Source organism: Melospiza melodia, chromosome 1 (genome assembly GCF_035770615.1).
Source record: "Melospiza melodia melodia isolate bMelMel2 chromosome 1, bMelMel2.pri, whole genome shotgun sequence".
NCBI classification, from domain to species: domain Eukaryota; kingdom Metazoa; phylum Chordata; class Aves; order Passeriformes; family Passerellidae; genus Melospiza; species Melospiza melodia.
This window is the reverse complement of record NC_086194.1, coordinates 115,450,549-115,469,269: the sequence shown is the minus strand read 5'-3', so window position 1 is coordinate 115,469,269 and position 18,721 is coordinate 115,450,549. Positions and strand designations below refer to the sequence as shown.

The window sequence follows — 18,721 nt, the reverse complement described above, 5'->3', positions numbered from 1 at the left end:
TGATTTTGAATGATTTCTTTGTGGTTCAAAAGCTGCTGCAAAGGCCCAGATATAAACTACCCAGTAAATCTGTGAGCCTGCAAAGATGCTATAGGTGCTCTGTGTCCTCATTAGTGTATGAAGCTGCAGGCCATACTGAGGTCTGCTCCTGGATGTTAAACACAACATGAACTAATTTATGATAATATATAGATGATGAGCAATTTCGTGGTAGGCATGGAACAGCATTTAACTTCAAAGTGTAAATTTTATGCTGGGGTGTTGGGCATTACTGCTAGTTAGAGAGATTTATACTTAAAATTGATTAATTAATTAAATTAATATTTAATTATAATTAAGCATTATGTGTAGTCATTCTATTCCTTTTCTTCAATATTTTGATGAATTGAAGTGCTACATGCTGAAGATCCTGATTTTTAAAATGCCATAAAGTAATTTTAAGAAAAGCCTAGAAGAGACTTTGCAGAAATATCTGCGTAACAATCATGCATAGCCTCAGCAATAATATTATTGACAAACATTTTGCAGTAAAATTCAAACTTTGTTACATCATTTAGCACAACTGCATTCTTTATGTGGGTCTTTATGGGTTTTTGTTCTGCTTTTCTGATATTTTTTTTAGATTCAATTATAATAACAGATTGCTGGAATTGACTCCCAAAATATGTACTGAAATTATTTCACACCTTAGCTACTCTTCTGTGATACTCTCACCAACAGACCAAAATTAAAAAAAAAGCCCTAAGTCCTGTGTAATTTCAATCTCCTTTATGTGACCAGATTTGGGTACAGAAAGTAACAATGCACCGTTTGCTTTTTTCTGAAACGGTGAAATTCTGAAATATGTGCCCATTGCGTTTCATAGCCTCGCTACGTGGCAGAGGTTTATCAACTCTTTTGTCATCCCATTTTGGTAGGACTCAAGCTGCCTTGGAAACTTTGGAATTGCTTTCCTCCTGTTATCACAGGGCCCAGGGGCTCCCTCACTTGGGACATCTGGGGTGAGGAGCTGGGGTTCCTCAGAGACCTCATTGAGGTGATGGTGGGAGAGGGCACCTGGTCCCTGCGAGGCTCTCCTGGGAGCTCCCACTCTCTTGCTTATGTGAGCACCATCCAAAATTAACTGAGGCACTGTGCCTTTCCACAAAGTCCGTGTATTCCTGTGCCTGGTTGTGTGGGAATAAACAGCATGGAGGTTTCCATCCTTCTGTCTGCACAGAAGGGCTTGGTAATTTGACACCAGACCTCTTAACCCAGCTGTCTTTTGTAGGAACTGAATTTCCTTCCCCACGTGGAAGAGTTGGAAGGAGACTGTTAGTTTCAATGAATTCAGCATCACTGCCTCACCAGCCCCTTCATTGCTGTGTTACTGTGGAAGGAGACAATTTGCCTCCAAATGACTAACAGTATTCTTAAAAAAAAAAAAAAAATCAGTCTTTTCTCAAGTTATTGAGACTATACCTGAGGTTAGTGTTACTACTTCTTAATGACCTTCCATGTGGCCTTTATGGACTGAGATTTCTGTGCATGTTAGTACATACTGAGTAAAAATATTGCTGTGAAATGATAAACTGTATTTATAGGCAACAGGGCAAAATCCTAGCTTCTGTAAAAGGAAAAAAGGCTAAAAAGAGGGCATTTATACACTTTTGATGAGCATTGAGCTTGCCAAAATCTCTCAGATTGGTCCAGAGGTTTGGAATGAAGAATTATCATTTAAAGACGAACAATGTGAGTTCTGCTGCAATTTCAGCAGCAATCCCCAGACCTGTTTTCTTTATGCCATGAAAACTTTAGAAACATAAACAGTGCTGAATTGCCAGTGGTACTGAATAATTTGGCTTTTATTGTTGCCTGCACTCTTCTTGTGTTCAAGAAAATAATTTAATACTTATTAGTAAATAGAAGGTAACTAAAGATGACTGTGACCTAGTCTGTTGAAAATTTTTCAGTACCTTTAATTTGTTAGTAAATTAAATGTATTTTATTTAAGCAGAATCATATATACAGTATATTAACTTTTTTTTCCAGGCAATCTTTACTCAGCACAGAAAGGCCAGATGTATGGGAATTGTAAAAAATCAGGATATGCATAAAAACTGTTCAAGTGCATAAAGCAGCCCCATCTGGAAGACATCTAACAGAAATGAAGTTGTACAAAACCATTCCATTGATAATAAAGCTAATTTTTATGGGTCTGACAAGTATGTAATTATGTTCAGTGGTGCTTTTCAGATTTTATCACAGTCAATAAACCGCAGTGGTAATTTCATTCCCATTTGACATATTTACATGGAAACATTTGATTGGAGGAATTAGTAACCCTGAAAGCCTTGATAGATATGTTTTAATGATCTGTGACCTCCGCAGTCCCTCATCTGTTTATTGTTGCAACAGGCGAGAAGTCGTTCCTGTGTGACCTCTGTGGCTTTGCCGGCGGGACGCGCCATGCCCTCACCAAGCATCGGCGGCAGCACACAGGTCAGTAAAGCTGCCTTTGCTCTTCTGGGCTCTCCCCAGCAAGGGAGTCCCCCTGCACTGGCCAGTAACACAAGTCACATAGCACGTTACAGCACAAATAAGACATTGGCTCATTGTTTGCTTTGCTTCTTTCTCGTTTTTGTGAAATCACTACGCCCAGGGTCTGCGTCAAATCTGTTAGCTGGGAGTTTGAATAATTGCTTGGGGGTGGGTGCAGGGTATTTTTTGTGGGTTTGGGTTTTTTTGGTTTTTTTTTTTTTTCTGAAGGAAGTAGAATTGTGGAGACTGGCTTTCTTCTTTCAATGAATACTAAGTCTACTAATTTTTTTTTCCAAGGCCCAAATAGATTACCTACTGTGAAGATTTTGCAAGAGACTGCTAGAATGTCCCTGGGTGAAAATTAAAGACTACATATAAATTAATCCATTTTTTTGGACTGAAGCGTAGTTGAAAGCTTGTGTTGTTTCAGTTGCCCTTTTGTAATTTTAAGATAGTTTGTAATTAATAGGTGCAACTTTAAGAGTTACCACATGGCTGGCATGTAAAGCAAGATTTCTCTCCCAGAATTAGTAAAGTTTTCCTACCACATGGTTATAAAATTTTAATATCAGACAAAATTAAATTGGTTCTTAGTTTCAGAAGACCAGAAAAAGTGTAAGTATTAAACATTTATTAATACATTCTACCTTAATTGTGCTTTTTAGTAGTTCCTTGTAAGTATTTGATTATTTGAATAGATTTTGTTCAAACAGACGTACAAGGGTTGCTGTTTAAGCCACTGTATTTTTTTTGTTTTACTGACTATCATGAGGATAATGTAATATCATCAGGAATTACAGTGTGAGTTAAGTGACCATTGTCTAATGTACAGTGGAAAGAAATAGCTAACAAATGAGAAGCTGCAGTTGTTACATCATGAATTTTCCATGGATTTTGTAAAGGAATCACAGTGGGAGATTTTATGATGTCCCTGTATAAACTAATCTTCATTCAGGACGTACACCATCTAAATGTGTAATTTCCTGGAGAGCAGATACTCTCTTTCTTGAGAGCCTGAAGCCATTCTTTCCACCCTGTTTTTAGTTTATTTAAAGCAACCATATTTGGAGGAGATTCTGATGCTTTCAGAAAGGTAGGATTTTCAGTGCTAGTCAGTATCTTGAAACAGATTAGCTCTGAAAAAATATATGTGTGTTCAAGGCCAAAATTTGCTTGCAAGTCCTGTTAGTAATCTTACTTTCATAAATTTTTTTCTAATAACAAGGAACATAAATTTGTAGAAGAATACTGCCACAGTCAGTTCCCATTCGCTGCTGGAAGTTTGTATTTTTCAAGTGACCAATAAAAGTAATTTAGTAAATATAATAAATTATCTTATTATTACACTCTGAATGATAACGTGAGCAGTTGTAACTACTGGAATAGAAGCTGTATGCTTCACTTGTAATCAAAGTTTCCATTTTTCTGGAGCTTTGAAGAATTTTCACATGTTGGCACAAGTTTAACAAATGTGGGTTTAAAAAATAATTAATTAATTCTTTAACAAAAATAAATCATTGTTATCAAGAGGATAGGAAATGCCTTTTGTTTTTCATTTCCCTGCCATGTGACACATTGGGATCTTGCATATATCTAAGACTCAAAGTCAATGCAGCCACACAAATGGTAAACAGTTCTTTCAGGATGGGGATATAGAAGAAATGCAAATTCTTGTATTTACCCATCTTGTCTGTACCTATGATATGAGTGCAGATCTAGTTTCTCAGAAATGTAAGCCTTTATCATCAAATATATATATATATATATATATATATATATATATATATATAGTATCATTAGGCCAGCAGCTAAGAGGAAATCTATTTTATTTCCTGATTTATGTGCAAAATTAGGCTGAAAATATGGTGTAGTCTTGGTGAAAAGCTGTCCAGGTTTTTGAAGGCATTTTTGCCCTTCTTTTGCCGGTGTGGTAGAGGTTTCTTGTGCTATGATCACAGGGATTTACAGGTTATAGATCATGAAGCTTGCATCTAGCAAGCATAACTTTATATTTTATGTCAGGACTGGAGGCTCGTTATTACTTTGCTATTAACTTTATACTATATAGGACAGTATCTCAGAGGCAGAGGGATCTATCTTTTTGGCATTTATCTGCCTCTGTGGCACAAACAATCAGAGATGATTCTTTAGCAGAAAAATTATCTGTACCTTCTATTTGTTTCAAGGAGAATGACACAATCCACCTTTGCTAGCATTGTTGCACTTACATGGGTTCCATTGTGTTTTCATCCAGTGCTCAACTTTATCTCAGTCATTAGCTGCATGCCCTCCTCCTTGTACTCTTTTTTTTACCTTTTTTTTTTTCTCTGTCTCCATTTGGCACAATTTTCCCAAAGCAGAATGCCAAAGCCAATTACAATCAAGTCAGAAAGGGATAGGTATCAAAAATACTCTAAATGGCTTAAATAATTCCCTGCTGTAATACAAGCTGTCAAGGGGGCTGACACAGAACATCTTCCAATCCAAAATTTACTTCTATCACCTGTCAGAGGCCCACGACCCAAGGGCAAATGAACAAATCCTCACATGTAGTTAAGGAGTCTTAACCAACTTAACAAGTCTCCTCTCATCCCAGCCTCAAGGCCTGAGATGTCCCAACACCCCAGAGAAATGTTCAGCTGCTGGTAGAGATTTGACACAAGGGAAGACTGGCTGTAGGACCAGGCACTTAGACTTTTGATACTCTTTATTCTGGTATTTCTTACTCTATTCTTCTGTTCTTAGATGAGATTCTTTCTTTGTACCTAGAGAAATGCCTTTATCTTATGAAAGATGCATTTTCTTTGGAAATATTACAGGCAACATGAAGTATAACTTGGTGTTAAAAAAGCTGAGCCTCGGTCACTATTGCAGCAAACTATGCAGACCAGTTTGGTAAATAGGATATGATCCCTTGAAGAGTTGTTTTTCCTTTTAAATGAAAAGAAGCACAGGAATGGTCAACTGAAAGAAAAAGCCATTCATTTTAAGACTTGAAAAACTTTAGTACTTAATATATTTGTAAACATGATGCATCTGCATAAAGATTTCCTTGATATAGGCCATCTCAACTGTAAAGTAGGAACAAATAATTTGAGCTATCAAGAGATTCCTGGTGTTTTACCAGTTGATGTTTTTATTCTGTTTTAAATACATTGTGTCTGTAATGATGACCTTGGTCCAATGAGAAACATACACTTTGGACAGAGAATAAGTGAAGTTGTTGGCTGATTTTGTCTGGGGAAGATGCTCCAACATTATTTTATGACCTGAGTGCACCTTCTTCCAGTTGTATTCTGCAAGAATCTGTCTCTGGTATTCTGAAAGTCTTTCACTGATGATGTAAATATCCATGAAACTTCTGTTTTGTGATTTGTAGCAATGGCTTAAGGACTGGTCCAGAGTTTGACCAGAATTTTATCACAGTGAAAGGAATACTTACATCTCTACCTGCCAAATGCTTTACAAGAGGCACTTGTGCCTGCCTAGGCTGTGATAAACTGTCTTAAAAAACTTGGACCACAGTATCAGCAGGTGCTGTGTGGTAAATAAGGGGTAGTTTGTGGTGCTGCAGGAACATAGATGTAGTTCTGGTGTCTCAACAAGGCTGCGAGGAAAAGATTTCGTCTTTTGAGTCATCCTGAAGCAAGTTTTTTTGATTCTTATTTTGTTCCACTAAGAAAACCTTTCTAAAGATAGTTTTTGCTGGATTTAGAGTAAGTTGAATTACACAAAGAATTAAACGATTGCCTGAATTTTGTAACAAAAAAGGGTAAATAACCTCTAAATCAGCCACCAAAAATAAACACACACACAGACACACACATGCGCGCACACACACGCACACACACACACATACACACACACACATAATATCAGATAATTTAAATATTTTGCCTTAATCATGATCAACTAGGAAGAAAAAACAAGGTTAATAATTTCTGGCTTGAAACAAAAACATGGAAAAAATTCATCATTTTAAAATGCCTTCTTTATGTTCTTGCTCTTATTGTTCTGCTCACCTCCTTTGTTTGCCTGTTTTTCTACGTTTCCCAGTAAACTTCCATGTTGTGCTGTAGTAGTTGACTCAGTCCCACAGTGCTGATCAGTCACAGCCTGTGTTCTCGTGCATGAAATCTCTTTTTTAATGTTGGTTAGTACTCCTGCAAATTGCAAAAACCCCATCCTCATCTTCTACACATCAACAGTCTGCATTTGTTTTCCATGTGTTGGTTGTGGTGGGATCTTCCCAGGCTTGATAGAAGTACATCACAGTAGTAAAGTGTTAGTGAGTAAGGACACTTACTGTGCACTGCTGTGACAGTCACCATGAACCTGTGGAGCTGCTTAAGGAGATTGTGTCTTTGTTCAAATATTTTCATGCATTTTTGAAGATGGTAGCTTATATTGTACAGAGCACTGTTTGTATGATTGCTTCTGCTCACTCATCTCAAGACATTTATAGGTCAATGTAATAAAGAAAGAAAATTTAATAATATATGTGTTTTTATCCAGATGAGTGACTCACTTTGTGTTTCTATTTCTCATGTGAACTGCTCTTTGACTTTAATATGTAGTTACATTACTCGGCATTGAATTTATATGTATAATGTAGATTCTTCCCTTCAACTTCCCCACCACAGCTTAGAAAAATTTTAATGTTGAATACCACAGGAAATGCTGCAAGAAAGAAGACTTATTGCTCTTTTCAGCAAGAGATAAAATTTGAAGAGCATCTTTGTTGTTTTACCTTTTCTATTTACACCAACATTTACAGCAGATTAGCCTTTGATTATAGCAAACCCTTGACCAGCAAAGAGACCAAAAACCTGGACTTTTAAAACTTTCTCCCTACCTAAGAGAAATTGTCCAGTAGCAAGAGAAAAAGAGGAAACTGAAGTTACTGGTTAGCAGGAGCTTTTATATACTAGTGCTCTGTATGAAGTGGCCCTTTTGTCATTTTCTTCCCCAATTTTTGATTGTTGAAGCTCAAATTTCCATGTCAGGTGACTTAACCAACAGATGCACTTAAGAAGTTGGTTGCAGTGTTGTCAAAAATGCAAAGGCATTTCTTTTGTAATCCCATGCTCAGGAAATGTAGCCTTTTGAAAGTGCTTCTGTTAAAAACAAAGTAAATCCCCACAGAGTGGGTCCTTGATCTTGGAATGTGTGTCCTTCATTTTTGTTCCTCTACAGAGCTTGTTGACCATGGAATCGTTTTGGTGCATCTATCTTTTTTTTCATGGGGCTTGTTATTGACAAAGGTAGAGATGGTGAGAAACAGATAAGTCTTCTGTAGTGGTAATGGGTAGAGGGGATTAATTTTTTAAAACTTTTTTGGTCTTTAAATATAATAGACTTTGTCCTTATGGTTATAGATACACTATTTTAAAGTAATTACATACTGTTATTTTAAAAAATACTGTCAATACTGATAGTTTTATTTGTGTAATTTTAATTGTGAATGAATTAGAACCTTGACAGGGGGTGAACAAGAGTCTTCTTGGAATTTTTAATGGCAGCCCATATTAAAAGAATTATGTGTATTCCCTGAAATGTCTGGGGGCAAGAAGGGTGGAGGGAAAACTGGGACACAAAGTCTGATTAGAAGCATCCTGGCCCATGATAGGGAAGACAAAAAAATTCTTAAATCATTGGGTCTGTAGAAAGCTTTAATAAACAAATAAATAGAGTACTCCTGCAGCTAATATGCTCTTCAATATCACCCAATCCAAAGAAATACCTAGTTGTCTTTTAGGTTTTTTCAACTGTACTAATTAACCTGTTTTTTTTCCATAAAAATACTGTTTCTTATGTACAGCTCTTAAGAATTACAGGCTGTGCTAGGCTGTCTTTTTTCTTCCCCATTTAGTTGGCTTTTGTTGTGTGGTACTGCTGTGATGTATTTTCTGTCAGGTGAGATTTACACATAGTCTGCTTGACAGGAGCAGTTAGCCACAAGGATTTCCTAAGGAGAAACTTCCTGGAGCAGTGGGCAAGGATTACCATTTTTCTTACAGTCAAGATGGAATTTGCAAGCCCTCCTGGCTGCAATGGGCCCTCACTCAGCTGTCAGCCCCACTGGCCCTGCCCTGGCACAGCAGCAGACCTTTATTTGATCCGTTCTCCCCTGAATGGCAAGCTAAAAATCTCCTTTCAGTTCAGATCTGCCTTTTTTTTTTATTCAAGGGGGCAAGTAGGTAAGGTTCTAGTGCATTTTAAATGAAAGCAGTTAAAATAAGTATGTATGTTATCTAAAATACCTGTGGCTTAACTACTTAGACTTGAAAATGTTGCTATCTTCTTTAATGCTAGATGATAAAATAAATCAGAAGGGGAAATCTTCAGTTCAAGAACAGGTTACGTTGCTAGGGAGTCTGTGGCCTCCCAGAGAGTTTAATTGAAGCAGCAGCCACTACCATGCAAGCTGCTGGGAGAATCAGCTTCTCCAGAGCAGAGTGTCAGGGTCTGACAAGAAAACCCCATTTGGGGCATGAAAGACGTACTTTCCAGCAGTCTCAATTTGTCCAGTATGGAGGCTTCGGCTTTGTGTCCTGCCCCTTCACCTCTCCTTGTCCCATGAAACAATAAATGAAAAACATAGGCTGGTATTCTCTCCCACAGCTGCTAAAAACAATTATTTCAACTCTTTATGGAGCTTTCAGAAGCTGCTCTGTGCTCTTTCCATCCAGCATTAGGGATTTTTCAGGCCTTGAGGGCCTTGCACATCTTTTTTCCCTTGGGAAGAAAAACCCCAACAATCTCCAAGAATGAAAAATGCGTATTTCTCTCTGTTCTCAGAATTCTGGCAAAGTCTATTTCAAAATCTTCAGAGTCTCCTGCTATAAACAGCTTCAAAAATTTGTCTTGGAGGCATGGCTGTTTGGGAGTGGCTGTTTGCTACTGATTGCAGAAGGCCACTCATACTGATAGGGTTATACTGGTGGTGACTCTTCTGTCAGTCTGAAAAACTTCACATTACACCTGCTAATAGGCTTGTGGTGCAATTTGAAACTGCCTGTCCTAGATCTCTGAACAGTCTTCAAAGTACATGTCTGTTTCTAGCAGTTTTATCCAGACTTCCTAAGTCAGGGATGTTGATTCCTTATGTAGTTTTTAGATAAATACATTGGAAGGCGTGCATACTGCAGTGAAAATAATGTAACTTAGGAACTGGCTTTTAGCTTCTCCATACAAAAAAAAACCTCTTTCCTCCCTGAATGGTAACTATATCTGCCTGTAAGCCCCAAGGAATGTTTCTGTGACAACCAGTTGGAAAAATGGGATGTAGGTGTCTTAACTAGTCATCACAGTATATCTGTCATGAGGTTTTGCCTTAGTATCATCTAAAGGGTAGACCCCTCCAGTAGAAGGAAAAGTATTCTTTTTACATAGAAACTTAGAGACTAAAGATTTTTACTTTTCTTCAATTATTAGTCCTCTAGAAATTTTCAGTGGAGCTGTACATTCAGCAGAGATTGAATTTTAGTCATCTGAAAATGTTGTCCTTTTTAAAGTTTAGTAGTTGGTGTTTGTTTATTTTCATTAACCTTTCAAGTCCTTCTGCTGAAATTGCCCTACTGTTCAAAAAATATTCACAAGGGCAGAAGACTAACAGGCAAGATAGGGGGAGTGGAGCAGAGAGTTCTGGTTCATTTTCTCAGTCCCAGTTTATTTATGTTATTTAAAGAATAACATTAAAAATTTAGGTTGGAGATGGAAACAAAGACACTTATCACCTGAAGGTGTTCCTTTCTGAGCATATGCTGAATACAAGATCAGTGTGATTTCTCACCTTTTGCCTCTCCCTGTGTTGCTTTTGGGGCTGTTCTTGGCTCAGATTGAAGGGAAGATATGGTGTGAGACAAATGCCTGTCACCTGGTTAGGGTATTTTCATGGAGTAAGACCCAGAAACAAGGTTACTCTGTTTCAGTGCTGTTCTTTCTCCTCCTTTTTGCTGCTGTGTAATTCCCCGTGAGAAGTCACTTGGATACTGATGTGTTTCTGTCATATTTTGCAGTTAATGCATTGTATTTGCAAGTTTGTGTTGTATTTGTGTTCGCTGTTTATATACACAGGCTAAAAGCTGTCTCAAGGGATATGCCAGAAATTTGGGGTTGTCTTCGTTTTCTGTAGATGAAAACTGATAATCTTCTCTTGTCACCTTCCAGGAGAGAAACCATTCAAATGTGATGAGTGTAACTTTGCTTCCACAACACAATCGCATCTGACACGACATAAGCGTGTCCATACTGGAGAAAAGCCTTACAGATGTCCCTGGTGTGACTACAGGTAATGAGTCATTAACTAAAGCATGATGAGAGAAGGGTTAAGGTGATCAGATGAGGTTCATTTGAAGTCACCAATAAAAATATATTGCCATTAAAATACCATCAGGGCAGCAGTAATTACATATTAAATTAGGAGCTAAATTTAAAAACTTAGTCTTCAGTATTTAGGTGTTACTTTATAAAGAAAAACAAATGATGGGAAACCTTTTAGTGGTAACACTACAGTGCTAATGTTGAGTGTTTGTTTCACAGCTGCTCCAGTGTCTGTTGGAATTCTCTGTGGTGAGGCTGCTTATCTACATTGCCTTTTCAAATCATTTGCGGTTTTGAAATTTTTCTTGGTTGAGTTGCGACCATTTCACCAAGAAAAGAAAAGTTCTCTAAAAGGCTTACCAGCCTGAGTACTCTCCAGACACTTATTTGAACTGGGCACAAATCAAGCTAGTTACAGTTCTTCAGAGTCTTGTTGTTCTGCTCCAATTTTCCTTTTCCTTGCTAGCCAGGGTGTTAGGATGAAAGTTGGCCAAAGGGTTGGTTGCATGGCAAAGCCTCCCATGTTACACCACTAAAACCCATCCCCATGTTGGGGCAGTTGATTAAATTTTAAAAGAATCACATTGAACAGTGAAGGTTACTTCTGGTGCTTTTCACCTGGTGTCTTTGGTTTGTTATAGACTACTTATTAAATGATCTCATGTTGCTTCTTAAATGCATCTTTACTCCTAAACACACATCTTCTACATTCTTGAATACTTTTAATACCTTGCAGTGAGGTGACTAGTCTATGTGTACCATAAAGGAATCCACAGAAGGATTTTGTGGGCAATTTGTAAGAGTTGATGTTCAAAAAGTTCTTAAAAATCAGCATTATATTTGATAAATGGCATATGATTAGATGTATGTGTTGCGATGCATGCACACAGGAGGGGAAAGTTAAACATTTGAATATACCCCTATAGCATTTTTGTATTTTCTTTTCATGCTGAACATGCAACTGTAATGTTCCTTTAGTATAAGTTTTAATGTAGTTTCCTAAAGCAAGACTACATAATGAAGCCTATCTGCTCTCATAATACCTGTTTTCATGCTATTTATGTGCTACTTTACAGAAAACTCATGTACAGAAAGCTTCTGCAGGGGTCACAGATTTTCTATACAAAACTTCTCATTGCAATATTTTGTTTGTGTGGGGCAAATGTTCTGTGAACTCTTCTGTACTGAGCACCCATTAAATCACACTCTAGAACTGCAGAGAACTGAATTTGATGACCTCAGAGGGAGGGGGCAATGTTTCTGTGCTGCCACCTTAAGGGTGTCACTGTTTCTTTATTTTCTCTTTTTAAGTAGAAGTGGTTTTGTCAGCTTCAGTAAGTCATCTAGGAATTAGAGGTGGTTTTCATTTGTCAGAGCAGTTGTGTTAAAAGGTCTGTGTTGAGTGAAGTGAGAGCATATAAGCATTATTGTGACAAGATGTGCTGCACTGAGGGTAAAAGAAGTGCTGTCTTTAATGCTGTGTGTTTTAGGACACTTAATCTTGTGGTCATCCACTTTAACTGAATCATCCCAATTGGCAGGAATAGTCTTTTTACAGGGCTAGGAAATGAGAAGTGGGTTACAGTGGGTTTGAGATCCTAGGCTGGGAGACCCAAGAGACTGGGAGTGTTGTAGATGTGAATCAGTTTGGGGTTTGTTACATTCATCCAATGAGTGGATGCACTTCTTTCACTCAGGATGACCACATGCATAACGCAGTGCTCTGTTGAGTGAAAGACACATCATTTTACTTTGGATAAAGAGTTTTCTGTATGGGATATAAATTCCAAGAAATAACAAGTTTTTAAAGAGTATTTTGTAATACTGGAGGTTATTAGAGAATATGCAAGCATAGCATATTTTATCAGGATTAACAAGAAATATCTGGGCATGCCCTGCTTTTATATTATTGAAAAATAAATGTTTCATGACAGTAGAATGTTAGTTTCCATCCTTCACAGGCCAATTTTGTCCTAACCTTTGTAGGCTGATCTCTACAGATACCAGCTGATGAAGCTTTGATTCTGCAGGAAATGTGTTCCAAGCTCAGCTGAAAATCATCTGGTAGGGATGCAGGAACCAGAGCTCTGCTGCTGCTGCTGCAAGTTCATAGAGGCAGTGAGGCACTTTGTGTAGCTGCAGAGGAGCCCATAGAGGGGCTGCTGTGTTTATTAGCTCAGCAGTCCTGCTTGTGCCTGCCAGTTTCCACAGTCCTGGGATATTAGCCAGCCTTGTTGGCAAGTAAATGTTCTGCTCTCTATCCACCTCACTCTTCATTTTAAACTACAATTTTAAGGGAATCACATGTTGCCTCTTTGTCAAGTCATGCAGTATTTCTCTTTTAAAGGAAAGTTATTAGCAACTCCGTAAATAATATTGTTTGCACAAGTTCAGCAGATGGTATGTAGTCTTGCAAGTGTCACATAGAGAAAATGTTAAAATGAAGATTTTAAAATCTGCTGATCTAGTGATAAAATTCACCCCTAAGCCTAGTGGTTGAGGTCTCATTGTGATGCTGTGAGCTCGGCCCTTGCACTGTAAGTTCATCCAGACTATTTCATGTGTTGCTGTTTAGTGTTGCTTGGCAACTGCAGACTCTTTAATGAGCCTTGTACTTTCAGGGAGGTGAATATTCCTCTTTCTGTGTTGGGATATGGAGGAAAGTATTGTTAGTCTTAATATAAATTTTCCTTTCATTGATAACTAATCTCTGTTCTATGAAGCAGTTTGAGACACTTGAATTAAAACAGTGGCTAAGTACAAGATTTTAAACTATTCCCATTCAGCTGATTGGTGCTCAGAGCATTCTTGGAGATTCTTGACTTCAAGCTTTTCAATTCCTCAGCCTAAAATGGTGAATAATCATCCTGCAAAAATTCTTGCCAGTCTAGTGAGTGAAAGGGTAGATAACCCTGGCTAGAAGTACAGAAAAAGGGCTATTGGAAGAAACTAATCTGAATTTAGGAACTGTTATAAACTTTATAAACTGAAGTGAAATCATCTGTATGGTACTATGGGGAAAAGAGTGATTTTGGCTGCATGGAACAGAAAAGGCAATTTATTCCCTATATAGCACACAGCATGAGACATTATTTTTTAAACTAGAAAAAGACATGAATGGATGTGGTTTTCTGAGGGGAATGGTAAACTAACTTAGCATTTTTAGCTCACAAATTATAAATTCTCTATAATATGCATATGCTTATAGTTGTACTTCAGTATTCTTGTGAAAAATGTTCCCTTCCATCTCTAGATTTTGTCTGGTGACCACTTGATATTTATTTTTGTCTAAATCTTTTGTATTTTGATGACAAAGAAATTGACATCTGCTTTTCGATAGTAGTATATGACTTCCAGTAACAATTACAATTTGAAATTATGTTTTCAGTCTAGTTTTAAAAATCCTTTAGGAGGAGGCAAAATATAATATTCATAAACACAAACGTTTAGCTGTATTTTTGGTTACATATTTTTCACATTTCGTTTTTCAATTTAGGTTTTTCCCCATTTAGATAAAAATATGCATGATTTTCCTTTGCATTTACTTTTTTAAATCACACAGCATGTCTCTCCATTCTTAAGTCAATGTGCTTTGTCATACAAAAATATTCATTCACCCTTAATTAATGTTCAACCTAATTTTATAATACAGAATTGGTCTCACAGGGCCCTGCACTACCATTACTTATGCAATGCTTATTTTATTTTTCCTAGTAATTTAAAAAAGATGTGTTATGTGACTGAACTTTTCAGATGACACCATCCTGGAGTAACACTGGCAACATTGCATTTGGAAATGGGCACAGTAAGCACTGAAGAGCTGTATAACATCCTGAAAATGAGCAGCACCTGTGACACAGGGCTCTAAATCTGTTGGCTGTATAGTCTGTGGACTATACAGACAGACTTTCTAAACCTGCAGCATAGTTAGGTACTTGAATTTAACCTGATTGCAGAAGTGAAAAATTCCCCTAAGTCTGATGCTGTCAATGAAAGATGTAGATATACAGCATTTTCAGAACTAAATTGGTTTTTTGCATGTGTCTAAGAAAGGGAAATCTCATTTATTCATACGTAAGGTTTTAAATTTAACTCCCATTTGTTCTGACTTTCTATATAACTACTAAAACTTCTCAGGCAATTTATGCTTGTGGTGTGTGGGAGGGGGGTGTTTCAGTGAAATGGATCTGAGTTACATGGAGGGGGGCATGCAAAAGGCAGAACCCTGCTTTTCTTACATGATCAAATTTGTTGGATTACAGTGCTCAGGAGAAGCACTGGCATAGTTTCATGATGCAGAAAGAGTTTTGCTACTACTTTGACCACAAGAGTGTGGGACTGATATTATGGTAATGTGCTTCAGGTCATCCCTCTGCTGTGATTAAAGAAAATAATTTTCATTTGTCTGGGACTCCACTGTATGGTTCATTTTGCACAGAGTACCCATGGTGGTGAGGAAATGGAAGGCAATATGCAGAGGTGTTTCTTAGTCATAGATAAGAAGGTGTAGAAGTTGGATAAAACAAGCAGCCAGGCCAGCAAAACAGCATGCATTCCTCTCTGTTAAAGTGTATGACTTGTGAAGGATGTCTTATAAGACTGAGAATAAATAGCATACATTTTTAATATAATTATGTAAGCTAAAATAAATATTTTACATTTATTATGCATAATAAAATAATTGAACAACATTCTGTAGGGGAATTATGGCATCTGAAATTCCAACTGCAGATGGATTCATTGCATATTTTCAGCAGCAGCAGCAGCATGAATTAGGAGGAGTTACTCCACAGGGGCTACTTTTCTTTTTTTGGACAGCATCTCTAGGGAGTTCCTATTTCTGTCTGACTTATAGTATCTGTTCATAGGTTGTAAAGACCAGTTTATAATACACTCCAGGATTTGCACCTAAGTCATAAGAATGTGCAAAGTAAGTGTTTTCTCTCTGTTTTGGTGAATTCAATAACTTTTAGGTACGATGGCATCAGCTGTGCACTATTCCCTTATTACATCAAGGATAACTAGGGACTACTTTACAGATGAGGTAAAAATACATACTAATTGATAGCAAAACTGAAAGGCTGTTAAGGCAAATTCTACATAAAATGATGAAAACAGTTTATTTATCATTAAAACATTAATATCAAAATGCTCTTTGCAACCAGTGAAATTGAATATGCTTGTATAGGAAATAACTATGTAATACAGCTATATAGGCTGATGAGGATTCCAGGTGGCAACCAGCATTGCACTATGGGAGAACACTTTTATATATATACATCACAAAGGCAGAATTGGGAAAAAATGGTGCATATACTTTGTACAAATACAAAATTGTTAAGGAAAATAAAGCATGTATGTAATAGAGCAAACAGGGCCTTCGGGAAGTACTCCAGTTTCTGCAGTGTTCAGCAGCAGGAGTTGAGGATATCCAGTGCCTTGTGCTAGGAGACTTATAAACAAATGAAGATAGAAGTTTAGAGAGACATTCTGTCAGTGCATGGGCACAGTTCCCAGATGAAAATTCAAAATATTATTCCCCCCTTAGTTTTTAGTAAACATTCAGATAAACTACTTGGAAATGTTTCTATTAATCTGGAATAAAATATGCTGTAACATTTAAGTCTTTAAAAGAAAAATAATCTGAAATAGAATTTAGATATAGTTGCAAAAACACTTTAATTATTCCAGCGAATACATGCCATACAAAACAATGGTCAGTATTATTCCCTTCTGTAATGTTTCTGTGGCTTAATAAGACCTCTTATATTCACCTAAGTTATAGCATATAGTTTATGTGATGAAATCAGAATAAAAATATGCAGTGTTGCAGTAGCATCAATGCAGATCAGCTATCAGGTTAACCAGTTTAAGCAGATGTAATTCCTAACACTCGGAATGGCAGAGCACACAGGTAAGGATGTGACCCTTGCTCCAAAGTGTCTGTGCTGACTGCACTGACTGGCAAATTGTGTCTCTGCAGTTTTGGACAATCCTTGGTGGCAATGTATGAAATAACTTGGGTTCCCTCTCCCAAAGCTGTCTCTGTCCAATGTCACTGCATGGAGTGCTCAAGAGAACGTGTGTAGGAGGAAACACGATTGTTCCTTAGGGAAAGATCGGTGCACAAGCACACACACGTGCATTGCATTGGTATGTGTTGACTTGGTGACTGTGCTCCACTGGGAAGTTGCCATGTTAAGAGGCCTTGGCACAGCATAAAATACTGTCATCATGTTGTGAGATCCTCCATATTCTGTATTTGTAATTAAAAGCATAATAAATGCACTCTACTTGGTAGAAGGGTGGTATGGACTTTTACTAATTTTAATGGCTAATACTTGTTAAAGAAATTCATCAGTAATTCCGTGAGCCTTGGTACCTCTTTTGTTGTTTTGGGATTTTTTTTTCTTTTTATTTATGTATTTTATTTATTTATTTATTTATTTACTCGTTTGTTCTTAGGGGTGGTTTTTTCCCCCTATTGCCACTCTAAGAAAGAGGAATTAAAATATGCCTTTTTATCTCAATGGGTCTGTGATTCTCACGCTAACACTGAACTTGGGGCTTTAAGGATGTGCCCAAGTGGTGATGCCATTGCAAACACTGATAATACTATTCTCATTTTAGGTTGAGTCCTTTGAAGGACAACTTTTAAGGGATCTATTTAAGCCTAAATGCTGTGCTAAATTACTCAAAGGAGACTGCTGAGTTTAATGTTACTGAGACTTGAAGCCATTTCAATATCAATTTAAAAATTAATATCTGGTTTCAGCATCTCTTTGTTACAGCCTCTCTTGATAGGCCAGCAGTTTGTAAATTGTTCACACTTTGATTTAAGTTCTGAAAAAATATTGTCAGTCTCCTGATTTCTTTCAGTAGTCACTGTCTTTCCCTTACTGTTCAATTTGGGCTTTGTCCCTAAATGTTTCTGTGGCAGCCCCTTCCCTGCTGAACTGATGGTGTTTTTTCTGAATCAGTGTCCAAGACACTTAACCCAAAACCTTGAAGTATTTGGTGTCTAGGAAATATGAATAAGACCCACTTCATGCAGCGGACAGATTAATGTAACAAATGTATTCTTTTATCACTTTTTATCGTCTCTCTGTCCTCACACTTCTTTTTTTGCTATCATATGTAGTCATCACTGTCTCATCTATTCCTCATTCTTAAAGAGCATAAATATGTTGTCATAAATACATGTATATTTATATTTTATATATACTTAATTCACGTTTATCAATCTGAAATATCAGCATATTATTCAAATTAAAACAATCCTAAGTATGTTGTATTTTGATGGTAAATAAAATTTTAGTATTAACCTCAAGATGAACAGCAATGCTATGGTCTTAATATAGCATGTAGTAGCAAAAAGACCTGTGATTTCCTATTCTTACAGTTCTTCTGATAAAAAAGTGCAGCGAAGATCTTTTATGACTACAAATAAACTTCCATTTGTTACAATGGTTTGATCTAAAAATAATCATTGGCATCATAGCTTAATTAATGTGAGCCTTTTGTGTAAAACATATTTTAAAAAATATTAAACCAACCATAGATGTTTTCTTTGCTCTTGCCTGGTAGCAGAGAATAAAAGAATGAATTTGTTTGTTTCTTTTGCCATTCCTTAATCCCCAATGCAATCATTATAAAAGGTCTAAAGCTATCTTTGGGGGTGATGGAATCTACAATGAAGAATTATTATTATTATTATTATTATTATTATTATTATTATTATTATTATTATTATTATTATTATTATTATTATTATTATTATCATTATCATTATCATCATTATCATCATCATCATTATTATCATTATTAATATCATCATTATTACTGCTGATAGCTACCATCTAACTATGTGGCAGGT

General features: G+C 36.8%; 1 protein-coding gene across 2 annotated transcripts in view; it reads left to right on the top strand.

Annotated features, from left to right (window-relative positions):
- Positions 1-18,721, top strand: part of ZNF407 (zinc finger protein 407) — a 334,044-nt gene that overhangs the window by 198,546 nt on the left and 116,777 nt on the right. For both annotated transcript variants that reach the window (XM_063165163.1, XM_063165169.1), the window contains exons 6-7: positions 2,398-2,481; positions 10,693-10,813. In XM_063165163.1, coding sequence (XP_063021233.1) covers positions 2,398-2,481; positions 10,693-10,813 — 205 coding nt within the window. The remainder of the gene's footprint in view (positions 1-2,397; positions 2,482-10,692; positions 10,814-18,721) is intronic.